Here is a 26,114-nt window from a genome sequence, read left to right as displayed (position 1 = left end):
TTGTGAATCACATGTTGTTATTATGTAATAATGCTCAAATGCACATTAAGGTTATGTATTACGTTCATAATAGAGAAAGAGGTGTGTAGCCACAGTCCTAATGGCATTCGGATTTGTCAGTGTTTTGAAGTATAGTTTCATTCCATGCTTGGTGAACGTTGGGTTTCCTTTGAGACCATATATTTAAGAATAGATGCAATTCACAATGTATTAAAAGAGAGCATTTGAAGTAAAGGCACGCCTTCTATCGACAGCATCCTTCAAATGTATGTTTTCCCCCAAATCACATCAAATACATGGGTCGACGTCCATCCAAAAGAATTAACATACTGGTCGAAGCCTCCACATATGACCATCAACCCATTGACTCGTCCAGGAAGTGGTCGAGGGCCAATCAGAGAGCGCACGTAGTAATTTGGTCCCACCCGCAGTTCAGCCTCTTCTGCCAGGAGCTGTTGCAGCCAATGACTGCCGCCCGTGGACACCGCGGTGCCAAACAAGAAGAAGAACAACCAAGTAAAGCGATAAAAACGAGTGTGTGGACAGAAAGTTGACTCATTTCACAGGTGAGCTGTGTTACTTTGGACTTTTGGAGAATGACGAGGCGTTGCCTCCCCAAGTGTCGCTGTCGCTGCCCTCGAAGGAGTGGGAGTGACCTGACCTGAGCTGACCTGCGGAGTTTGATACAAAACAAAAAAACAGTTTGTATGTCCAAATAGGACACCGCGAGTTTAGGGCGTGTGGCCTGTTCGACTGCCTGGACACAAGTGTTTTTAACTCGCCCACATATATTCAACTTCGTCGGGAGACAGCTGCGGACCACCATGTCAGCGTCGACGGCAGCGGCCGCCGGCCCGTCCCAGCAGCGGGTGGCGCACAGCCGCTCCCCCTCCGCCTCCCGCTGCCCCGCGTGCGCCAGCAACGCCGGCACGCTCCGGTCACAGCCCGTGCGCGCCACGGTGCCGTACCAGCTCTTGCGTGGAAATCAGCACAGCCCAACCCGCTCCGCCTCCTCCTCCTCCTCCTCCTTCTCCTCAGCAGCCGGGAGCAACACAGGACCGACGACGTCCCGTTGCTCCAGTCCCGCCAACCCGAGTGGAAGCGGCTCGGACGGCAGGCCGCTCCGCAGGCAGAGGCTTTCACCGCCGGACGGCCGAGGCTCGCCCGAGCGCGCCCCCCACCCGCCGCCTGCCAAAGGTAATGACATCCCTCGGAAGTGGATGAACTCCGTCTCCGATGTGCGCAGATAGCTCGGCGTGCTAAGTGTCGCTCCCCGTCCCTTCGGGGCTGCGACCGTCGCGCCGAACTGGCTTTAACAAAATGCCAACATCCATTGTTTTGGTGATGAATGAAGACAACGCCTGCGTCTCGAGATGGACAGCCAGTCGCGTTCAACAGATACCCCACAGCGCTTCCATTCGGCTCAAGTCCATCCATCATAACGCCTAAATATAATCCGAATTTTGATCATTTCGCCCGTCATCGGCCAGCAAGCGCGTCACGTCGTGTTTTGGTGCGAGAGGCCATTGGAAATAGAAGGCGTAGCAGCACAAAATATCGCAATATTTCACAAATCAGCACGTTTTTTTATGAATTACACGTATGCCGAATAGTAAAGCCGGCTGTCATCATCCAGACAGGCACTGTGGGAAATCTCCTTAAGCCTAAATAACTGCCTCAGTAAACCAGAGCGCCAGGAATTGTCAAGTTTTCCAATGCTACTTCCGCGTAGCGAGCCGGTCCCTCTGTAGCTTCGCTTTGAACCGGCCACACCGCGACATTACGCACATGCTAGGCTAATTGGCTAGCGTTCTAATTGGGTCATAACCCTTTTTTTGGGGGGGGGGGGTGGGGGCATTTTGACGTTTGACGTTGCCACTCATCGAGAAGGTTCGTATAAATCGTTGTATTTTCCACGTCAAGGTTTGGCAAAACAACGTTCCGGTCTCCATCACGGCGTCAGTCATTTTGTAGCGCAGCGCAGCGCACGTCGAGGCTGTCACGGCGCTGTTATGAGCGTGTTCACGACGGCGTCTTTGAATGGATTCATCCGATATGAGGGAAATGCAATGGTTTCATGTCACTGCCATATGCCCCCCCCCCCCCCCCCCCCTCGCTCAGTTGTAACACGACAGGACACGGATGCCAGTGTGTGTGTGTGTGTGTGTGTGTGTGGTGGTGATGCAGCCGCTCTGTCGCAGATCAACAGGGGCCCAGCGGGCTCCATGGCACCGATGACCAGCCGGATTGTCATACAGACGCCGTGCGCACCGAACAGTTTATTACCATTAATTCCATTTGTTTTGCCGTCGAGAAGACACGTCGTCCGCCGGTGAGCACCGTGGCTCCTACTACAGTAGATTGGCAACACCGGGGCCTAGCAGTCCGTGAGGGTTATAAACAGAGCCCTCCGGGGCAAAGCAGGCCAGCATCTGCAACTGCACGCACACAAAGAAGAAGACAGTTCTCCTTTTTTTTTTGCAAACGAGCATTACACCGTGCATCCGAGTACAAGGGTGATACAGTGTCACCGCGTGTACACGACCTTGTGTATATTTAAATAAAATAAGTCAAAATAGAGCTTGCGTCGTGTCTGTTAACTTGGGTCTCTGCATTTTTGGAGAAGCCTTAATCTTGTCATTACAGGCTATTAAACAGTCACCTTGCGCTTTATTAGGAACACCCCGTACACCTTCTCCTTCCTGCACTTATCCGATCAGCCAATCAGGTCAGGAGCTCCAGTTGACGTTCACATCAAGCATCGGAGTGGAGGAAAATTGTGATCTCGGTGAGATCGACTGTGGAATGGTGTCAGACCGGCCGGTTTGAGTATTTCTGAAACAGGGATTCTCACATGCGCACAGACGCACGCACACAAACACACACACACACACACACACACGGAGTATCTAGAGTTTTTCTTTGGAAAGGAGAGATAAACAGAAAACATCCAGTGAGAAGCAGTTCTGTGTTGAAGAGAAAGGTCAGACTGGTTGTAGCTGACAGAAAAGCAAGAGAGAAACTCTTTATAACTGTGTTGAGCAGAGAAGCATTTCAGAACGATGAAAACATCCGGCCATGAGGCGGAGGGGTCCACAACAGCAGAAGGCCCATGTAAGGCTCCACTCCTGTCCGCCAAGAAACAGAAATCCGAGGCTGCAGTGAACTCAGACTCGCCAACGCTCGACGCCTAGTTTGACAAGTCTGGATTTTCCCGCGGAGGCTGCTGATGGTCAACTCAGAATCTGGCTTCAACAGCATGAATCTGTGGAGCGAGCCGGCCTTGTGTCAAACAGTCCAGGCTGCTGCGGTGGTGATGTTGGTGTGGGTCGCAAAAGTGAATGCGATACTACACTTTATGATTTCTTTTTTGTCTTCAAGGCAATTTCATGAGGATGTCATTGCTACCATATGATCATAAAGGATTTTTCAATCTGTATAATAAGCCTTAGATATTGTCCACTGGATGTAGAGATACAAGCGAGCAGTCCCCCTGTCTCCACTTTTTGTAGCTCAGCAAATATCGGAATGTATTTTTGGGTCAATGCAAGTGACTCAGTGAGAGCAGACCACAGTGCTCTATGTTATATAACATTACTGTCATACTGTATTATGTAGTATTACAGTGTATTACACAGCTGCAAATGCTAGCTAGCTAAAGTCACGTACTAGTTGGGTGTCCCCTGGCATACCGTGGAGAATATGACCACTTGGTGGTGCTGAAGTAATGGTTCTTCTTCTCGGGGCTATCCCTGGCACTTGGCCGGGCTGCACAACTAAGGTAACATCTCTGTCACTGCATTTCTGGGGTGAAATGCTTGAACCACAAGTTATGAATTTAACTAAATAGCCTAGTAATGAGTGGCTCAAAATCGTGAAGACGCACAGTATTTTTGTTGTAGTCGATTGTTTGTGATATTCACTTGTTTCGGGGGGCAATTCAATGTCTCCTCCACTTGCCCTACACAAAATTCAACTGTTCCCAGACAAATGGATGAGGTTTAATATTGAGCCTTTGTAAAGTACTTGTTGACCATAGGCAACCTTAATTCACATCTTTAAACTTTTAAGCTGCTTTGACACATGCACTGCAACCCTGAACTTCTCTAGATATTACCCAGAGGAGCCGTGTATGAAGTTTTTGTAAAACCTTTCAAGGGTCGTACTAAAATATTGAACACATATGACACCAACCTCAATAATTGCTCCTCTTTTGTGAGGGGACTGGTGTCGGATGGTAGTGTTGATGATCATCACAGCTGGTTTTCCAGGTTTAGGTCAGTCAATCATGAGCTGAGCCCAGTTATGCAGGAATCAGTTTTGGAAAGAACTGCTCACAGGAGAGATTTGTCCCGAACAGACAAAAACATCAGAACATGTTTCCTCGGGAATGAAAAATCCTCAGGACGTATATACAGTTTATAGAACTCGGGCTGAGGGAGGTTGCTGGACTGAGCTTTGAGCTCGTCACTTTGCAGCTCAATGTGTTAGGTCAGGCACATCAGCTCGTTCCACATTAAATGGCTTAGCAAATATATTCAGTTCCTTTTGTTTACATTTCATGTCCTGAAACCTCTCGCCAAATGCCTGGAGGAGTTTTTCAACAGATAACCTGCCGCTCTTCTATTCGACTCAAGTCCATCCATCATTACACCTAAATATAATCCCAATTTTAACAATTTTGCCCATCATTGGCCAACAAGCGTCACGTCATGTTTTGGTGCGAGAAGCCATTGGAAATAGAAGGTGTAGCAGCACAAAATATAGCATTATTTCACAAATCAGCACGTTTTTATAAATTAGATATATACCGAATAGTAAATCTGACTGTTATTATTCAGATAGGGATTGTGGAAATCTTCTTAAGCGTAAATAACTACCTCAGTAAACCAGAGCGCCAGGAATTGGCTTTCTAATTGGGTCATAATCATTTTGGAGACTTGATGTTTGACGCTAACACTCATCGAGAAGATTCATATAAAAAGTTTCGCAACACAACGTTTACAAGTTTCCATCACAACGTCAGTCATTTTGTAGCGCACCACATTTATGGCTGTCACAGTGTTGTATTAATGTGTTACGACGCCATTTTAAATGGAATCATTTGATATGAGGAAATGAAATGTCCTGAAACTGCTCGCCAAATGCCTGGAGGAGTTTTGTAAACCTCCTATGAAATCATATTCAGATTTCCAAGGAATCTTTTGGTCTTGCAGTATGGGGGAAACGCAGTGTCACCCATTTCTAGGAATAGCATGCATGGCTCGCAAAAACAGCAATTCCTCCCTTTTATCAAACCTGGTTGTTATCGAATTTTGGAGTTTCTTTCCTATCTTAGTCCACCTCGCTACCTGTTTGGTGCAGATTTGCTTTGCTCCTGGTCAAAGTTGGCGGCCTGCATTCAGATATATTGCTGCTACCACGCTTTTAGCTTGCTCACTACAACACATACCTGATTAACAGTGACCCATGTTCACATGTAGTATTAACATCCATCCTGAGAGATCGGATCACAAGTGAATAGCTCTAAATTCGTCTGTCCACACCTGGCATAAAAATGTGTCCTCAATGTGTGATCTGATCTCACCTCACTGCTCCATGTGCAAATATACACGTACATCGTTTCTGTCCTTGAAGACCAAATTATGTTGTTTTTTTGCCAGTGTGACTATACAGATGTGTCCACTGATGACGTGTTTGTGTGTGTCGGTGTGAGAGGGAGAGATATAGAGAGCAGAGCCGAGAGGCACTGTTCAAATCAATGCATGTACCTTTTAGGTAAATCATCATTGTGTTGCGGTCAATGTTAATATTGTGGTGGTGGCCACAAATAAATCAATATATGGGCTCGGAGTGTAAAAATACTTTTAGTTCATTATAAAACTGTAGCGGGTTTAGAGCACTTCAGCTGTGGAAAGCGGTCCTTCAAATGTGGCACAGAACACAACACATCATCAGATTTGTTGGGAAGTGGTGGATAAAGTCGGCTGGCGTTGCACAGGTGTTATTTTTGAACTCATGGCCTGACAGAGGAAAAATCCTGCACACCTTTACAGAGGAGGAGAAGAATGTGGAGCTGAGGTGGAGACCATCTTGAACTCAATTCCACTCAAGACTCAATCAATGATTAGAGCCGGCTGGTCAGATGGTAAGAAAGGACTGGCTCCCCCCCTTGCTGTAGTGTTTGATACTTCAAAGTAAGAAATTGCTGAGCCAGTCTGTCAGAGCCACACACAAATGCAGAGAAGAGATCCGGATGAAAATTGGTTTGGCCAAAAAAAAATCATTTTAAATATTCATACTTTAATGGGGCATAAATATTTCAAATAATAATTATCCAAAAACCTACTTCATCACAACATTCAGGGTGAAGGTGTTTGTTTTATCACGGCTTCTATTTCTGTAGTTGTCGAGAGTCGCTTTGGGGGAAAAACGGCTTCCAAATAAATAAATAAATGTAAGTAAAGTGGAAGTTACAAGCACACGTCTACTGGACCACCACTGGTGCCTCCCTGTGGAGATAATAGACACTTGCAGTTCCTATCAATAGTTATATAGTGTGTTCTTCATGACAGTACATTGGCTAAATTATGAAGAACTAACCCTAACCCTAACCCACTGAAGTGTAGGTCTAGAAATGTACCGTGTTAGGGAGAGGTATCCTTCCTGTGATTCTCCTTTGGTTCCTCGTTGAGCTACTTAACACAGTTAAAATATCTCGGTCTAGTCTAATTTTAGTCCCACGAGTGTACCTGTAATCCTGTGGATTTATAGCAAAGGATCTTGCCCTCTACCTCGTGTAATAGGATTCTCTATTGTTGGACCAAATGCTAAGACACCAACAGGAACATTGGCCAGATGAGGCGTATGAACATGCATAGGGTTACTAGATGTGGTCTTTGTGCTTGTAGCTGTCAGAGCATCATTTCACTGCCAGACAGGGCTTCAGAATTCAGGGACACTCACATCAGTGTAGCCATTACAACATTAATTTGAAAAAAAAACCCACATTGTTTTTCCACTGTACACTTGGACATTAAGTAAGCACAAAGTAATCTTTAACCGTGAAAGATCCACTATAGACAGACTCAGCAACATGATAAGGCTGCAAACAACCCATAATGCTACTCCCTAAAGAAGTCAAACAATCACCAACATGCTTGTTGCACATATACAGTCAATTTAAATTGTCGGCTTAACAAGTGTTTTTATATCTCACTTGATGATTCAGGCATAGTTTCTAGAATTCAGTCAGTTTTGTAGAGACTTTAGCCCAACTGATGTATAACTTGGCTAATTATGCTATTGGCTGATATGAGCCTTAAATCGTTTGGCGATGTGAAAGCTTTTATTTAACAGAATAAACGATGCAGTTTACATTTTACTTAAAATAAATTATTTTATCTAATTCCTAAATACAAGTTATAAAAACGACATCTTGGGTTTTATTGCCAATTTTTTATTTTTCATATATGTATATTAGTATCTGATTTTTTTTCCCACTCCCTTATATCTGTGTCAGTATCAGCATTGACATTGGCCCCCAAAAATCCATATCTGTTGGGCTCTAGTAGAGACAGTAGCAGCCAGTTTTCCTTTCAGGTTTCTGAGTTCCTTTTCAAAAGCCTTGGTGTGTATTCCTTATACGTTTTATATTGTTGACACAGATACGGGCCCATAAAGATGGACCTTGCCTTTGTAGGGCTAAAAGGTAAGCAGGGTAGAAATGCTACTGCCCCTGATGTACAAACCTACACACAGTCTGCACATACTGTACAGAGAGATGCCCTGTCAGGGAATACACAAGCCTTGTCCTGGTTCCTGGGGTCTACTAGCAGTCAGTGTGTTAGTGTGATATATTTTTTTTTATATCAGGTTTAGTGCAAACAACAGCTACAGTGTTGAGGCCAGTGGAGAAGTCCCTTAGCTTTCCAGTTGCTGAACTACATTCACCTGCCAGTTGCTCAATGTTTGTGCAGTTTGGTGCTGGTCAGGTGTTGGACGGTGGGTGTGGGCGGAAAATGACTGTTTGCAGGTTTGGGTGAAAACTCTGTCACAGTGTTTTATTTAAATTGAACTGACGTTGTTCCATCTCTCTTGTGTTTTCATCTGTGAAGGCGAAAGGACCAACTCACAGCAGGTGTGCAGTTTGGGGGCCATTGGGTGGACTTCCGCCTTTTGTACCATCACCGGGCCCTATCTCACTGGACAGTGGCCTTGTGACCCCCACGTGCTCTACCCATCTTGTATGAAAGATAAATCCACACAGGTAAGCGCAACCCACACACTGTCTTTTCCCTGCAAGGTGTCACGCTGTGTTTGCTCCTCCACAGAGATGAAGTCATTCACCATTTTGTGAAGGAAAGCGCTGGTGATTAGCATCTACTATACAAATCATCTTAGTTTTTTGTTTCTATAATAACATCCATCAGCAGCACCAGGAGAAATCCAGTGTTGGTGGGCCCTCAAAGCATCCATAAAGATTTTTACCATCCTCGCCAAGAGGGCTTGTCGAATTATTGGCTGTAGGTGTGCAGGTTGCTGCGAGGATCATGCAGGTTTTAGCAACCAGGGAGGCCGTGGTCTCTTACCTTTCACCCCCACCTCTATTGCCGCGTGCCTAGCTACTGCCACAGATTGATTTTATTCCGTGGGAAACACTGAGCACTGTAAGGGTGTGAGGTTATACTCCGTCATTTACATTTTTTGTGAGTCTGGCTGTTTAGTGGTTCATGTGCAACCTGCATGTTGTGCCATAGACCTGCTGTCAACCTTGGGTTGATGAAGTGTTGGCTGGGTACGTCTGTTGCCCACTCATCATCTCTGCTTCAGCACTCCTGGAAACACTAGCTGTTACTATAATAACACAGCCGGATCTCGGTCAGTCGAACTGTGGGCGGTCAAGCTGCATTGTGGGTTTCTTGGAAAAATGCGGGGGAATATCTGACAGACCCATTTCTGCTGATTAAAAAACATTCCACTCTAATGTCTGTGACGTGCAATCAATAGGATTTTACTAAACAAAGAAAATTTTTTGAGTGTAGTCAATGCTCAAGTTTCCTGTAATGAGCAGTCATTATTTCACTTGCGTAGGCCCTTCATAAGATCGGAGAGCTGCCAGCTCTGGCTTGTGCCATTAAAGTGGAGGATGTTTGTCGTCATCTTCAATTTCACCATCTGCAACCTGAGTGAGGACTGTATGAGTCACCACTGTCAGTCTGTGTAGGTCACACATCTACCACCAGTGGAGCTGTGGAGGATTGAGAAACATTGTGAGACGGGGTGTTTTTTGACATTGTCATAGATTTCCTAGGGAATAATAATGCATGGATTTTGATGAAAAACATCAGGAATATTTAGGGTGAAAGTTGACTTTCCTGTAAAGCACTATGAGTGGTCTATATGACTAGAAAAGCGCTATATAAATACATTCCATTTACCATTTACACCGCTATATACATCCTGTTTCTTTTGGGTTGTGTGACATTTTCTGCCCAGGCATCTCTGCGGCTTCAAAAGCCAGACGACCTCTTTGCTCTTAGTTTATTATTAACTCTCAAAGTGAGACTAAGGCATGATTGTGAGTGTGTGTGAGTTGACACATCGCAGGAAGTGTTCAGACCAATTCACCGGGACTATAGAAACTACATCAGAATGAACTTGCGCTATTGATTCGACTATACTTTGCTGACTGGCAGTGCCCTCACAGATCAGAAAACGTATTCGCTGAACATTGAATCATAGATCACATGAAGGATGGAATATGTGAGTAACAGAGACCAGCACAGCTGATGGCTCTTTTCTGCTCTATTTGTGGATTTCATGTTTAGTCAAGAGCGCTGCTTGTGAACAGGATTGTGTGGAGCATTGCTCACGCATGACGTTGTATGTGCACGTAAACATAGAGTTAATTGATTAGATCACTCCTATTGATCAGCCCTGTTGTCACTGGTGAACCATCCATCCCTGTGGTGTTGTTTTCAGACTCCTGGATGTTGGAGTGAAGAAGCGGGAGAGCGGAGGAGCACCCACCAGCGCTCTGCGTCCTGGGGCAGTGCCGACCAGCTCAGAGAGGCACGTCACTAACATGGACACACACACGCACGCACGCACGCACGCACGCACGCACGCACGCGTCAGGATGGGCGTCAAGATGGGCGTCAGGATGGGCCTCAGGCCGTTAGCCGAGCTACGGCTGATGTGTGCTCAGCTTGTTTTGCTTAAAAACTAAAGATCTAGATGTCTGATAACTGAAAACCTTCATCCATTTAAATTTTGTAGTCATAACATCAGAACTTTATAAAAAGTGATGGTGACATAACTTAAAACCGTTAGAAAGTAGTCAGCTGGAAAGGTTTTAATGTCCAGCTCTCTGCTGGATGGATAAGTACAATATATACAAGTGCTATATGAATGAGTGTGTGAATGCGACTATTTAAATGATCACTAAGACTAGATTAGCGCTATGTAAAAGCAGACAATTTATGTTCACACATACACGCAGTTTAGAGTTGCAAATTAATTATGAATGAGGGTGTGTGATGAGGCATGGCAGCTGCAGACTGCACTTAACATTTGGCAAAAATCCATTGGCTTTGACTTCAGCTTCTGTTGAATTTTGAGTTCCTGAACGTGCAATTTGAAAACATAATTGGCATATGCATATATACAAAAATGACAAAAGAGTTCATCTTATACAATCAGACAAGAATGGTGTCTTAAAGGTGAACTCTGAGGTGAATTTTACACTCGTACATATGTTAAGACGGTTGTATAAAAATGTTATTCTTAGAGACAGCACTGCTAAATTAACGGAGAGCTCTTTTAATGGTCAGATTAATTACATGTATGCACCAACCTCTTCCATTTTAGGAAATGCAGGTTATATATATATATATATATATATATATATATGTATAGCAAATATGATTCCCAGGAGGGTTAGGGTTAGGGTTAAAACTCAATCTGCTTTACATGAAGACTGAGAAGAAGAATGGTGGAATACAAAGAGGGAGAATTAATATGATAATGATAATAAAAATACTACTACAAATGATGATGATGATAACAATAGTGACAGAAATAATAGATGTTTTATATCAAAGCATTCTGAGACCTCTGAACCGCTGACATTGCAGCTGTGTGCGTGTTCCCTCCTTTGTGCTGGTCTGCAGCACAGAGCTGGATGAAGTGATCCGATTGTGTCGCATGAACATGTCAGCTCAGTTTTCACTGGTACACTGGACCTTCGACAGACACACAGTCACTGGAGAGGACTCATTATTATTAGCCGCAGTATCAATAAGTCCTGGCGTGGTCAGTTCTGCTGTCGGCACTGGAGAAATTTTAGGGAAATAAATGTCCTATTTATTGCTGCAACATTAAAAGTGATCTTGCACATTTTATCTCACCAACTCTGTGTCCGAACAAGTCAAATTCTCGCTTTGCCCAATCCCAGAATAGGATGGGATCAGCAAAGGGCGTCTTTAAATTTTGACATTTCCCAAATTAAAAGTTCTCTTTTTCGTACTTTACAAAAGTCACATTTTGCTGTTTGACCTCTTTAAAGCCAGTGTTATCACTCTGTATGTGACGTCTTGTAACAGAGTAGGTAGTTATACTTTGTGGTGAATTCCTTTAAAGGAGTGTCAGACCTACAGATTTTCTTTGCGTAGTGAAGAAACAATAGTCCAGTTGCTGTAACTGACGTTTTCCTCAGGCTGTGACATCACAGGTGCCTTATACGTGGCTTTATGGTGCCGATGGTGTAAGGCCATAAAAAACACTCACATCCTCTGAGGCTGCAGCCCACTGATACTAGGCAGCGGCAGAGACATGCCAGATAACGCCGCCGCACACTTCACAACTGTATTTCCTCCCTTTGCACTGGCTATAACCCGCCGCGATTTATGGTCAGCTGAGCCCCCGGCTGGCTCCTCTCCGCCTCCTGCAGCAAAAGGAACAATACGGGCTGAGAGTGGATGTCATCTGCTCTCACTAATGTGTGCACAGGCACGTTACTGAGTTACGGGGCTGCAGAGGAGGTGCGAGCTCCGACGGCGACTCCCACACATGTCAATAGATGAGGTACAAGGAGGAAGGAGGAGAGGGGTGCAGCTGCTTTGAACAGCAACACCAGAAAAGTAAGCCGTGTGCACCAGAGTCGTCGGTCCCATCCTGCTTGTGTCTGATTTACAGTCCAGGCGGACAGAGGCGGCCACTAACATGTCTTTTTATTTTTACATTTATTACTAATATACACCATGAAATACTGATGTTTCCTTGAGCTATCAAAGCCAAAGGTGACTGCCGCAGCCTGACAATCCCTGTTTGAATTGCGATCCATATTTTTTCATACTTTCACCGTTTGCAACTGACCAGGTTGAGGTCTGACACTGACAGGCCGCAGTATTGAGCAGAATAGAATTTCAGTACTTATTGACCCTGTGTAATCTTTGTGTTCCTCCTCCCTCATCCACCGCACTGCTCCTCCTCTGATCCAGCAGATAGCGAAGCTTCGGCAGCAGCTCCAGCGCGGCAAACCAGGAGGACGCCACAGTAAAGACAAGGACCGACTGTCCCCGCTCCAGTACAACACCGTCACCTACACCACCCTCACCAGCACCACCAACCACACCTCCACTGTTGGACACGTTCAGGTAGCGTACTGCCGGAAAACCTTTCTTTTTGTCCTCAAGGTGGTCAGAGTAAGCTAAAACTGATACCAGTGGGTTTTTTTATCCATTCATAATTCATTCATTAATTTCAAAATGTTCCATTACAGAAGTAGCAGGACCTGGAACTGAAACAATACCCTCAACTGAAATCTGAATCTAAAATAAGAGTCAGTATTTAATAGAAAATTGGTTTGATGAGAGAATGTTGGACTCTAATTTCTGATACTTTTAGCTTTTCTAATGAAGCCGAATACAGAGCTGTGGAACCGGGCACAACAGTGTAGAAGGCGACGGTGGTGTGACGCCTGTGTGGCAGACGCACATCCACGGAGACAGAGTTGAGAAACACTTCCCTGCAACAACTCCATTTCTTTCTTTCTTTTTGGGGTTGAAGTCGCTGATTTTACTGAGTTTGAAGGAGTACAACAGAGTTCTGAGCCTCAGAAAATAAAACCTTTTTAAATACGGACATAGTAGGATGAAAAATTGTCCTGATGTAATGTTGGAATCTGATATCTGGCACTGCAGTTATGAAGAATAATACAGTGGCGTCAGGAAGAATTTTCATCATCCTGGGGTGTTCGGAAAAACAAATTGGCATTTTTCACCATTTTATGACTTTTTGGGACTAAACAACTCATCGATTAATCGAGAAAATAATCGACAGAGTAATCGATTATGAAAATAATCGTTAGTTGCAGCCCTATTATGGTTAAAGGTCCAAGTTAGTTTTAGGGTTAAGTTTAAGGTTAGAAATGGACATGTAATAGTTAAAGTTCAGGGTGAAGAGCTATGGAATGCGCTTCATAAATGAGTTGTGCCCCACAGGGATGAAACAAATCATAAAATTGTATGCATGTGTTTGTGTGTGTGTTTTTGTGTGTGTGTGTTGCAGCACTTCTCCATGTCGAAGTCGGCCCAGATGCCGCTGTCCAACATCACAGTGCCAAAGCCCTCCATCTCGAGGGTGCCCAGCAGCATGGAGGGCATCAACCATGAGCTGGAGAAGGTCTTCATCAAAGACAACGGGGAGAAGGAGGAGCTGAAGGTGAGTTTACTGAGACAAGCTGTGATCGACCCAGGGGTCTCAGATCCCGTTGACCGACTGGCTTTGTCCCGATTGGTGTTGTCTGTCTCCTCTGGGCCTCTGCAGTCGCTGGAGGTCCCCGACGGGCGGCGAGCGCCTTTCCCCCCCCAGCAGCGCAGCGGCAGCAGCCGAAGCGTGGACACCCAGACTCCTTCAGCCCCCGGCCGGTCCAGCAGCTGCTCCAGTCTGTCACCCTGCCCCTCACCAGCTTGCCCACCGGGATCGCACGACGGCAGTCCCTACTCCACAGAGGATCTACTGTACGACCGGGACAAAGGTGACGAACACCGAGCACTTGTCCTGGCCACTTTGGGGTCACCGGGTTTGCGTCGTTGCACCATTTGTAAACCATGTATCTGCTTGGTCCTTGAGATCTCTGCAATTTTAGAAAGGAATGCGTTAAATTAAATTTGGAGCAGACGGATCGGCCCAGGTATTATCAAAAATATTTTTTATGTTATATCCGACAACAGTGATTTCCTCTGTTCGTTTGTTATTTTTACATTTATAACCCACATTCTTAAAGCAGGTAACACGACCTAACAAAACCCACTCGCGTCTGAGTGACATGACATCCTGCTCACGTGCCTCCACAGTCAAACCTGACTATCAGGTTATTCAAATTTCCATAAACAGCTTCACTGTTCTTGATCATTTTTTTCCATTCATGGTGTTGCAAGAGTAAAACCACCAACCCACTGCAGTTCCCCTCAGCTCATAGTTTTTCTTATTAACCTTGTCGGGACAGTGAGCTGTGAAGCTCCCGGTCCTCCTTTAAATCAGAACAGTGCCCATTCTATTATTCACTGTGGCACAACCCGCTATCTGCTCCTTCAGATATACAGTACAGTAAGTCGAGACATCTGCTGTTAGTTTGGCTGTGCTTGCTGCAGTCTTCATTACATCTTCAGTAGGAGGCAGTGCGCTCGGGGCCGAATGACACAGACGGGGCAGGGAGGTCATGAACGATGAGTAAATCATTGCTGGATTTGTTCTTTTCATTGGATTTGTTGACAGCATCAAAGATATAGTCTAACAAGTCTTGTACATCAAAGTTTAATCTGTTGGGACTCAGATATTCTCCCTTGTTGATTTCTGTTGTGGAGACGTCAGGAGACGGTAAGAACTTGTTTTCAGTCGTCATTAATCCGTTTCTGTTTCCTTCAGGAACTTGAAGCAAAAATTGCTGCAGAAACCCTTTTTTAAAATGCTGTTTTTAATTGCTCTCAACATTGTATCTCTGTTCACAGACAGTGGAAGCAGCTCACCACTGCCCAAATTCGCCTCTTCGCCCAAACCCAACAACAGCTACATGTTCAAGCGAGAGCCGCCAGAAGGCTGCGAGAAGATTAAAGCTTTTGAGGAGATGAGGTATGGACGGATACTTGTGTTGAATTTACCGCGTCAATGTGTGAACCTCACCGACGCCACTTGTGTTTCTCAGCAGCAGCTCGAGGCAGTCCACGTCGGCATCGGCCCCCCTCTTCTCCTGCCCCGACAAAAACAAGGTCAACTTCATTCCAACAGGCTCAGCGTTCTGCCCAGTCAGACTCCCCGGCTCTTTGCTCCTCACGCCGGCCTCGGAGCCAGAGGAGGACGAGGACAGCGCCGCGGCGGGCCCGGGCTCAGAGCCCCAGTGGGCTACGTCGGCCTACGGCGCCCCCTCTCAGGTCTCCACGAGCACCAGCACAGACGACCCTCCGGAGGAGCCCGGCTCACCTTCAGAGACTGCAGACCCCCCGACAGACAGCCCCGCCATCAGCTAGGCCTGAGCAGAGCTGGCCTCTGGCTCTGGGATCAACGCTAGCGACCACCTGCCATCACCACTAACTGTCCCACTCATACCTCCCTCTGCTCTGCCAGGGGAGTCTGCCACTCTCTGTGCTGACCCCCCCTCCCTCAATCCCCTCCTATCTCTGCATGACGTAGCAACAATGTCCCGATTAACCACCACCGCCACCACAGAGACTCACCACCTTAACGTCCTGTCCTGCATAATGTCTGAGCTGTTGTCGGTAGAGAGGAACTTGATGGTGAAAGGTTAAAGGTTGAAGGTTGTCTTATGCAGGCATCAGAGGGAGGAACGGAGCACTTTGGATGAAGGGGGGGAGGGCATGCATTTTAAACTGGTATTCCGGTTAGATTATGTGTTGTGTTGTTTCAACAATCACAGTATGAATAAGCTCTATACATATGTGTGTCTCTCTCTATATACACACACACACAACGTATGTGTGAAGATATATAAACAAACACACACACATTTATAAATATTTGTGTGTGTTATGTATTATAAGAAAGACAAATGCTTAAAAAAAGAAATCCAAAACTTTGTATTGCTGTGTTACGTACTGAACAGGAGAAACAGCTGTCTTATGGATTGGATTATGTTTACACTATCCAGGTTACATGATTAAACCCTGTCTCAAAATGCAAAGAGCAAATCATTTGGGCAAAGTCTTAAAAAAAAAAAAATGGCCACAATTAGGTTGCACAGTGTCTGCATCTGGCCTCGCTTCAGGTATTTCACAATCAGAGTCTATACTCAGGTAGTTTGGAATGTATGTCCATACGAATATCTGCAGCTCGACGAAGCAGAGCGGATACACTGTCACGTATTCCTGGTGGTTTTCTGTCATTCCCAGACGAGTCATTCCTCTCCGTTCCAGAGTCCGGTCTGAGACCAGACCTGCGACAGGAGCTGCAGAGGGTGCAGGCTTGAGTCGGTGGGCTTCCCCCCTCGTGGCCGCCCTTTTTTTAATCAACTGGTGGCGGGACACTGAACGGACCGCACACACTGTGACTGTGGCTGATATGACGTGCGTGGCTGTGTGCACTGACGGAAGCGTACTGGACAGAGACTTGGACAGACCTGTGGAGGTAGTCTGTTATTTAAGTCTGACGAGTGACTCTTGTGGACAAGCGGTGAAGTCTGCAGCAGCATCACGTGAAGATGCGCTCACACGGAAGCATCAAGCTCTGTGTACAGTTTGGAGATGGAGTTGTACAAACATTTCTCTGAGGTTGAAATGCCCTTATTTGTTCAAAGATTCAAGAACCAGGTGTAACGTTTAACAGTTTAACCAAACTCCATCGAGACTACAACTCATCTGATACTGGATTTCTGAGGTCCATATCAACATTTGTGAATTTGCTAAATATATATATATCGGCCAATATGTTATGCGGGTCCTCCGCAGTTGGAAGAATTGCAAACGAGATATGAAGAGCACAATGTTTTTTCATTTGAAAAAAAAAAATCTCCCTTCGGTGGCTGACATTTCTTCCACTGCAATTCTCTGGCGAGGAAGCAGGGAGCCGATCATTGCTTTTATAGAATGAACAAGACGTGTTTATGCACTGATATTTTTATTTTTATTTCAATTAGAGAATTTAAATTTTGCCCTCGTCGAGCAAATGTTGGAATAATGAACAGAGAATTCTGTGACGCCGTTCAGATGTCAAGTGTTGCTATGCTGCCCTCAAGTGGCAAATAATCAATGAATGCAGCTTGAACTTGGTAGCAAGCAACACAGATATTTGATGGCTGCATTTGGTACTTGACTTTTAAAAAAATATATATATATATTATCATCTTACAGGCACAAAAATGAATCTTGTTGGATGCCCGGCCGATACGAAGCCCTGAGGAACAGTGGATATAGCCACACAGTCTGGTTAGGTCTGAAAAAAATAAATAAATAAGGTGTAGCCATATCAGATGAATATTTGTACAACTTTTATCTCCATTCAGTTGATACCCAAACTTTAGACTGTTCTGATCATCCAGATAATTGTTGTTTCCATTGAAATATATTCCACGAGACTTCAGCATCCCAGACATAAATAGACTCTCAAACGATTCACTCCTATAATATATCGCTCAGCCTTTCGTTGTGATTGCCGTTAAGAGACAAGCTGCAGCGGTTGGCTGCAGGTACAGTAGCACCTTCATGTTTTGTGATGCACAGATGAAAAAGGGGGTCACGGCCGCCTGTCTCATATCCACCAGGCGCCCGGAGCCTCTTCCTAAACATCTCACGTACTCATGTGCTAAACAACTTCTCCCGCATTTGAGAATCGCCAAGTGTAAATGATCCACCCTCTTTGATTTGCAAGAGTGAAACATAATCCACATTTATTTTGATACCTGGCGTGCTTGTGGAATCCCCTGCATTAAATGTTCCATCCATGTTTTTGCATATATGTGGCTTTTAAAAGAGGCTAAATGCAGTGTCGTGGTTTCTAAAGATGTTTCAGCACCTTACCAAGAGCTATAGCTTTCCCAATGTCCCACATGTACTCGACATTGGTAAACTAGATGTGTGCAATAATAGGGGGAAAAAAGAAAAAGAAAAAAAGGTGTCGTCCCCTGGGGGATGTTGTCCATTGTTCGACTCGTGCGTCTCATCATGCATTCCTTTGGTTTTGAGCGCGGGGGGGGGGTTCGTTGCTAAAGCCATCAACCGATACAAAACCAGCACTGAGAGTGACCAGAGCACATCACTGGCAGGTTAGAGTGTCCATAAACTCACCACATCATACTCCTCGTGTAATCTGCATTGTCAAAGTTCATGCACAATGGCAATAAAAAAAAGATTATTGGTTGGTTTGTCCATTCTTTAGTGTGTGTGCGAGTCTGTGAGCACCACTACTGATAACACAGTGTAACACAACAGCGTCAACAAGGACACAGTTCACGTTCTCTCGGATTTCTGCTGCTAAACGCTTTCCCCCTTCGTTTGAGAACCACTTCACTTCGAATCGCAGAGCCAGTTTTAAAAAGGAAACAATGTCATCAATGCAATTTATAGGTATTGCGCCAACATATACATTATCTCAAGGCACTTTACAGAGTAAGGTAGAGACCTCACAGTATCACAGAGAAAGCCAACAGTTGGCACTTGGTGACAACTTTTAACAGAAGGGACCTCGAGCAGAACACCTGCCTCGACCGGTTGGGGTGAGATGAGAGAGAAAACACGAAGTTAGTGACATATAATGTAAATACATGGGGGCAGAGAGAGCGAGGAGTTTCGCTCAGTGCACGACGACTAATGATTCATCACATTTCCTTCGCGGAAAAAAGCAGCTGTTGTGATGCAGCGGGCCTTGAGCGCAAAATTAACAAGTCCAGTTTCTGTGGTGATAATATTTTCTGACCACGAAAAATATAACTACAGAATCTCTTATCTCATGCCCCTGATTGACCACAAGGCCTGCAAACATCTCCTGTGGACCTTATGAAGATGGAAAACATTTCAAACAATACACGGCAGCTGAATTTGGAACAGTTCGTCCTTTTGTATGAGGTCAGTTCTTTTTTGTCCGCGACATACTAATGCAATAAAAAAATTTAAAAAAACTACAGAATTCTGCGAGGACACATTGCTGACTTTTTGATCACACTGTATCACGGCCAAATGCTAAAAGCTTGAACTGCAATTGATGGTAAATTAATTCCCTTTTAGTTGAGGCAGTTCTGCAATGAAATCAAAAACGTTATCAATCATTTTGATATAGACAGTCAATTTAACTAACAAGCATTTCCCAGACGACATTTCAACGGCAACATAGTTACTCAGCTGTCGTCCCGTGACAACAGATGGTCGTACGCGGGGTCTGCAGGGCCTTCAATAGGATTTTATGAAAGATTACGGATTCAAAATATGAGTGCAAGTTAAAAACATGGAATAGATTTCAATGGGCAGCATCGTACTTATCCGTCTTTCTGAATGGACAGAGTGCTTAACAGTTTGCCTCTCATATTTGCACTCACATGTGAATTTCTGTCCCGCCCATTCGAGTAAATGTCAGCAATTATGAAAAAAAAAAAAATCAAATATAGAAAGTGTGTAGTGTGCAGTGGCTGTAAAAGAGCAGTGCGTCATCTGACTTGTAGCAGTGTTTGCATGCAGCAGATGGCAGTAGGTAACCACGGTGCCGCTGAAGCCGACTCCTGATGAAACTAGAATGTCCCCAGTTTCTAGTGAAACGGGTGGACGGCTGAACTGTGTTTCTTATGTCTCAAACTCCACCCGTTTACTTCAGAGTGCAGTAAATATACGTGAGACATTTATTTCCTCGACCGGAGTTAAGTTAAGACCCTAAAATGCAGATTTTTCTCTAAAGAAGAACACCGTCGTCGCCCCTGTTTCAGCCCCTAATCAGCTTTGTCGCGAACTCGATTCTGCCCGTGTTAATCTCCCCCTCCCAGCACATGCGAAAACTGGGCACACAGAACAAAGGTAAGACTCTTTTAAAATCAAATTACAGAGCACAAAGCCTCTTGTAATCCTCCGTTTTCCAGCCTTCTTAGCGATGCCACCATTTTTCTCCGTTCACGTGCGGCGCCGTGCAAAAATGCTAATCCCCGTTTATCAAAGACAAAAACATAATGGGACACATCAAACCTGGCGCCCAGCAGTTGACACACACACGCGCACGCGCACACACACACACACACACACACACACACACACACGTGTCTGCATGAAGACAGTCCAACGTGTTGTCACAGAGGTGGCTTTGCCCTTCACTCTGAATTTCCCCCTGACCAATCAAGCCTTGAAATTAGCAGCCAGTTAGTGAGAGTTGTCCCCCAATCAGCGGCCCCTCATCCGGCCAATCAGCCCCGCCGACACCGAGGCAGCGCTCACAGGTTGAACACACGGATGAGAACACGGATTGTAGACTACTGGGAAGTTTACGTTTCCTCGAAGGCACGAGACACACGAGTGTGTCCTCAAACCAGCACAAATTAGTTTCTACAGGGAAAGAGATCGGACATTATACTTACAGAATTTTCTTTTTTACGGTTTTATCCAATTCTGGGAGTCACGCGCATACAAATATAACAACAACACGATTTGGAGTTTGTACATATGATCAGAAACAAAGAGGTCTCTGCATTGGCTGTGAGACGGTGGTGCGTTCGTGTGCCGTCAGTGACCATTTAACGAATGTTAACTATGCGGACAAGTCTGACTCCACACATGCAGTGCAGGTGAATATACAGTATAGTGCAATTTAATGGGACACACATTAACACGCTGTATAGGGGGGGAAAAACCAGAAGGACCAGTGGTTAAATACCTGTGGTTCTAATGACACAGAGGTCACGAGTCACAGTCCTTCCTCCACCCACAACACACCACAAAGCTGCTCTCCAAAATATTTTAATAATGTAAATGTTTCATTGTTAGGTGTTGTGTATATGCTGTCCTAATTCTGTCCTGGAAATTTCTTTGAAAGTTAACAAATGCTTATGAACTCAAGTGTCTTGAATTCACTGCGTTTGAGTCAATTTCAATTTGGAGCTCAAAGGTCAAAGGTCACTGACCTCACAAAAGTTTTTTGGCCCAAGAAGTAATGAGCTGAATGGGTCAAATTTTCAAACGAACGGAAATATATTTTATATTTGATACATCACTAGTATGGACACTCATGCACATTTTCCATAACATCAATTTTTTTCTGTTACTTTAACAATTACATTTTGACTGCATTTTGACTCCCAAAAAAAAGTCTTGGTGCAGGTGCTGGTGTGGAGGCATATAAATCCCTTTTTGGTTCCACTGCTCATATTCCCATTAAGGTCATCCTGTGCCTCACATCTGCAGGTCAGTCTTTGTCCAGGGCAGCTCACAGCGTATAGTCAAGTGTTCGTTTATTACAAACAAAGCTCACAGGCATGCTTTCAGCTTTCAGCATGGCTGCATACGGAAACCAAAGGAAAACATGCAGTAAAGTTTGATCCCGCACCTATTCAAATGAGTCTATTCCCTGTCCGGCCGCAGCTCTTCGAACTGAGTCTAATGTGTCAAATCTGTCAAATGTTCAGCACAATGGTGGAGGAGGCTTTTGTGAAGGTGGAGGAGCCGGCGGCCAGCTCGTCCTCTCTGGAGACGGGAGACGGCGGAGTGGACGGACTGTCAGATTCAGCCCCTTTTGTGCGTCCGTCTCGTGGGTCCATTGTGGAGGCTGGACAGGCTGGTCCCACCTCAGGAATCCATCCGTCCTCCCCGCCTTGTGTGCACGTCAGCCTTCGCCCGTCTCCCTGGGAGAGGATTTCATTGTGTGCCGCCCTCCTCCCCCAACTTCCCCTTTCAAATCAGACGCCTTGAATGCTACACTGATCAAGGAAAAAAATAATCAACTGCTCTTTTGTTTTCCCGCCGCCGCTTCAACAGGACAAAATAAACTTATGGTAATGAAGCCTTATCGTGTGCGGTTCAGACGGTGGGTGTGATGTGATTTGCCTTCCGGTGGTGTGGAGCTGTCCAGCCAGGGCTCCCCACTGTGAGCTCAGGCCTGCAGCCAGCTGACGGAGCTCCAGCACATTCTAATGCTCAAGTGCTGCCGCCGCCGCCTCGGCCGCCACCGCTTCTTCCCCTGTTTTCGAAACCCTACACATCTACTCACATCATCTGCTGAGTAATAAGACGTGGAAGTGTGGAGCAAACAATCATCCATCTCTCTCTAGGCTTTTAAAATATCGTTGTGTTTGCCGTTTCATTATCAGTCCTCGATTCACTTTTCTGCCACCAAACACATTTGGTCTTTTCTCATTAAAGCTGCAGCGTGTAACATTTTCAAACACTCTTCTTTTTTTTTTTTTGGAAAGTTAACAAAACGCACCAAAACATATGTACACACGGTGCTGTCAAAGGCTTCTTTGACCCAGTACCCAGCAGTGCACAGTCATTCCCCTGAAATGAGTGAGCCCTCCTCCTTCTGACCAATCAGAGGAGGCCAAAGTCAGTGGCGGGACCTCAGGGCTGTCAATCAGCACGTGCGCACTTCCCTCGCACACGCAAGGCTTCAGGGCTGCAAGACGACGTCACTGTGGCCGACAGCCAGCTTCTGATTCTCTCAGCTTCGACCTGAACTTCAACTCAGTTGGTTGTCAAACATCGCAAGACAACGGTAAAGTAATTAGTCAAAGAACTCAGCGCTTCACTGTCCTGCCTGATGTTCAATTCAAGCAAGATTTCATTTTAAACCCACACACACATATACATATATATACATTTATATATATATACATATACATATATATATACATATATATTTATTGCACACTCAAAAAACAACACAGGCAGTATGCTTTGTTAACTTTTTTTTATCCCTGAGTAATGTCTGCAGGGTTTCCTATCAGGCGGCATACGGCTCAAGGGTAGGGGTAGGGCAGTGTGTATGTAGCTTGATGTGTGCAAAGTACTGCACACACCACTGGCCGCTGCTTTTCAACACAGTGCTGGCTTCGCTCTGAGTGCACTGTTACATCCCATGTCAGCGCCTCTATTGTCTGGATGATGACATCTACCGTTTCACGATCAGACTTTAATCACAAAAATAACGGAGGGAGACTTTTTTTCTGTAAACGTTACTCTCGCTTTCTCTGCTGATGAATATACTGATTTAACGCCATACAAATAAAGTTAATTTTCTGCTTCAAAACTTGTAACGTTTGGTGTGAAAAATAACCAAACTAATTTCGTTCGTGGAGTCTGTGCCAGCAGACAGATTTGTAAGTATTCTAAATTAGGAATAAGTGGGTTGGATAAAAAAACTAAAACAAAAAGAATACCTGCAGATTTATAGAAGTCAGGTGAAAAGCTTCATTTAGGCCCAGTGGAAGACATGATTCATACACAACAATGAGGATGAAACACACTTTTGTCCACTCTGACATCACATTATCAGAACAATGAACACACAGGCCGACACAGAACCGCAATGTTCGAAATGACACGCGTACTTTGCAAAACTACAATCAAATGTAGCAAGAGCAAATGTTTTCCCCAAAACACCACAACTTGTTGTCAAAATGAATATCTTCTGTCTCTCGAGATGCGAGCACATCTCCAATGAACTGGATTCTTTTCTCCCAAGTGACACTGCAGCCCTCTGCGCCTGCACTGCGTTTTGTTTGGGGTTCTTTTTCCCTACACTTTTTGAGATGCTCTGTTGAAATACAGTTTGGAAAAAATGAGACATTTTCTAATAAGTTTTATTCATTTGATTCTTGTCTGACCAGTCGTTAGCGCAACTTTTACATTTCTTCCATTCCCGTGGCTTCTCCGATCCGTGCGTGCAGGGAGCAACGCGGCGTCAGCACCTTTTATACGCGGACAAAGACTGACTGCTGATTGGAGGAGTTGGGTTAACGAGCTGCACGCAGGTGCATTGGATTCACACTAACGCGGGTCGTTTGTACCAGCTGTGAGCAGACGATTCCCTGATGGACCAGTAGAGTTCTGGGTCTTTGTCTCAGGGACTGTTTTCAAAGACGGTGTACAATGTGCACGCGCGTGTGAGCACCAATGAGTGTTGAGCCGGGGCGCACAGCCGTGCGAATTTCAGAAGTGCTGTTTTCAAACTCCAACTCAAACTGTCCGAGGAAATCGTCCGGGATGTGACTTGCCAGAGCTCGGACTAGGCCGATCGCGCTGTGCGCGTGAAACAACGGTCGGCTCCTACGAAAAAGCCCCCCCGAGGCGGAGAAGTTTGTGTTGACCATAGAAGAAGAAAACGCAGACGAGACAGAAAGCAGGCCGTATCTGTGTGCCCAAACCTCCAAAAAGAGGCAAAAAAGAGGAGCCACACAACACACTATATGCCCAATTAACATAATTGATATATATTACAAACAATAACCGTTCAGCAGCGAAGGGACCCTCCATACTAGTGATACGCTCCAACACACTGACTGTTTATTATATTTAATATACTATTCCTTTGTTATCCTCTGGGCCTAATTGACCTTGTTTGCCACTTCACGCAGGCGCAGTCGGGAAAAAGGGCACAGTTTTGTGGAATCGACTCGTTCTGGCTCTGCTTCAACTGTCCGACCCAAACGTCTGACACCCAAATGTCAGAAATTTAATCGGACGTCCGACGGATGGTCGGGAGCCATTGATCGCTACTCGCTGCCCCCTGTACACTGCACGGCAAATGATGCACGACGACGCTGAACATCGTCCGACTCTAAAAAGAGTTGTACGAAATCGGGGCAAAGATGTGCTTAACTCGCACAGTGTATGCCCGGCTTTAGTGTTAAAGCTACAGCGTGTAATATTCAGAAGAACTTATTCACAGAAGTTGTATATATTGTCCATAACTATGTGTTCATGTACGTAGAATCACCTGCAACAAAGGAACCAATGTTTTTGCGTCAACTTTGAACGAGTTAATTACAGTCACATGAGGTGGACCCGGCCTCCGTGGGAGTCGCCATGTTTGCTACGTCGTGTTGAATACGGTTGCAATCGGAAACCGGAAATGGAATTAGCGGTGCGCCACCGTAAAGTGTCCCCTGTCGGGTGCTCAGTTGGTTGTAGGTTTGCAACTTTACCACCAGATGCTGCCAGAAAAGTACAAAAATTACCCACTGGGGCTTTAAGAAAATTGTAAATTTAAAATAGTTTTTTTTTAATAGCATTTCTGTGTTTGGAGCTTATTTTCCCCTTTGTGTTTTTTCTCTTTTGCTTTCTCTCCTCTCTGTGCTCCGTGCACTGTACAAACCGGATAGATCATATTCATCTGTGTCCATTGTTGTACAAAATGTATTCAAATAGACGAAAGTCAAATTACGTGAAAACTGTTAGTATAATAATAAAATGCTGTTAATAGAAATGCAGAATGGTGTTGCATTGGGGAGTGAATCCAATTCTCCCAGAGTGCTCTGCACTGGGTGGGTGTGAGTGTGAGTGTGTGTGTGAGTGTGTGTGTGTGTGTGTGTGTGTGTGTGTGTTGTGATATCTGTGTGTTCGGCGTGTGCCGTGTGCAAGGCCCAGTGTAGGTTACAGCCCGGAGTCACTCAGTGGAAGGGGTGTGTTTGAGCGGGAGAGTGGGGTGACGACCCTGAGAAAAGGCTCATTTAAATGAAGCCGCTACACAATGTGAGATTACACTCGCCGGGTGTGTTGTAGGACACGCTCCGCTCATACGGTGCCAAACCAGCCGAGAAGATAAAGATGAGAAAACGTAGGGAAATTACAGCGCACCTCGCTGCTATCGTCCCTCCGCCGAGCTGGGGGTGAGAGATAGAACTGTAGTAAAAAAAATGCTGGGCGAAAGAAGAATGACCTTTCTCCATATTATCCACAGGCAGCGAGCCGAGCGCCAGCATCTGTCCTCGGCGCTCCGCTTAAATGGCTGTTTTTCTTCAATGTCAGCTCGGTGTGTTTTGCAGTGAAGACGCCACAGAAATGAAAAGAAGCGCCAGCTTAGCTATTTTAAATATTATTAGAGCCACCGTGTTTAGGAAAGGTAGATTTCCTATTTCCCTCAGTGACCCTGAAGGGGCCTCAATAATAGATAATTTTTTATTTTTTTTAAAGCGC

General features: G+C 45.2%; 1 protein-coding gene across 5 annotated transcripts; it reads left to right on the top strand.

Moving 5' to 3' along the window:
* Positions 1–443: 443 nt before the first annotated feature.
* Positions 444–18,372, top strand: glcci1a (glucocorticoid induced 1a). 5 transcript variants are annotated; one of them, XM_035619987.2, is made up of 8 exons: positions 444–1,197; positions 8,118–8,269; positions 9,985–10,074; positions 12,504–12,659; positions 13,573–13,725; positions 13,831–14,041; positions 15,015–15,135; positions 15,209–18,372. In XM_035619987.2, the coding sequence occupies exons 1-8, from the start codon at positions 825–827 to the stop codon at positions 15,528–15,530; spliced, it is 1,578 nt and encodes a 525-aa protein (XP_035475880.2). In that variant the 5' UTR covers positions 444–824; the 3' UTR covers positions 15,531–18,372. The 5 variants fall into 5 exon arrangements, with proteins under 5 accessions (XP_035475880.2, XP_035475884.2, XP_035475883.2 ...); XM_035619988.2 differs by having other exon boundaries at positions 445–1,197; positions 12,507–12,659; XM_035619989.2 differs by having other exon boundaries at positions 445–1,197; positions 15,212–18,372.
* Positions 18,373–26,114: the final 7,742 nt, after the last annotated feature.

Source organism: Scophthalmus maximus, chromosome 22 (assembly GCF_022379125.1).
Source record: "Scophthalmus maximus strain ysfricsl-2021 chromosome 22, ASM2237912v1, whole genome shotgun sequence".
Taxonomy (NCBI): domain Eukaryota; kingdom Metazoa; phylum Chordata; class Actinopteri; order Pleuronectiformes; family Scophthalmidae; genus Scophthalmus; species Scophthalmus maximus.
This window is presented reverse-complemented; position numbering and strand designations above follow the sequence as displayed.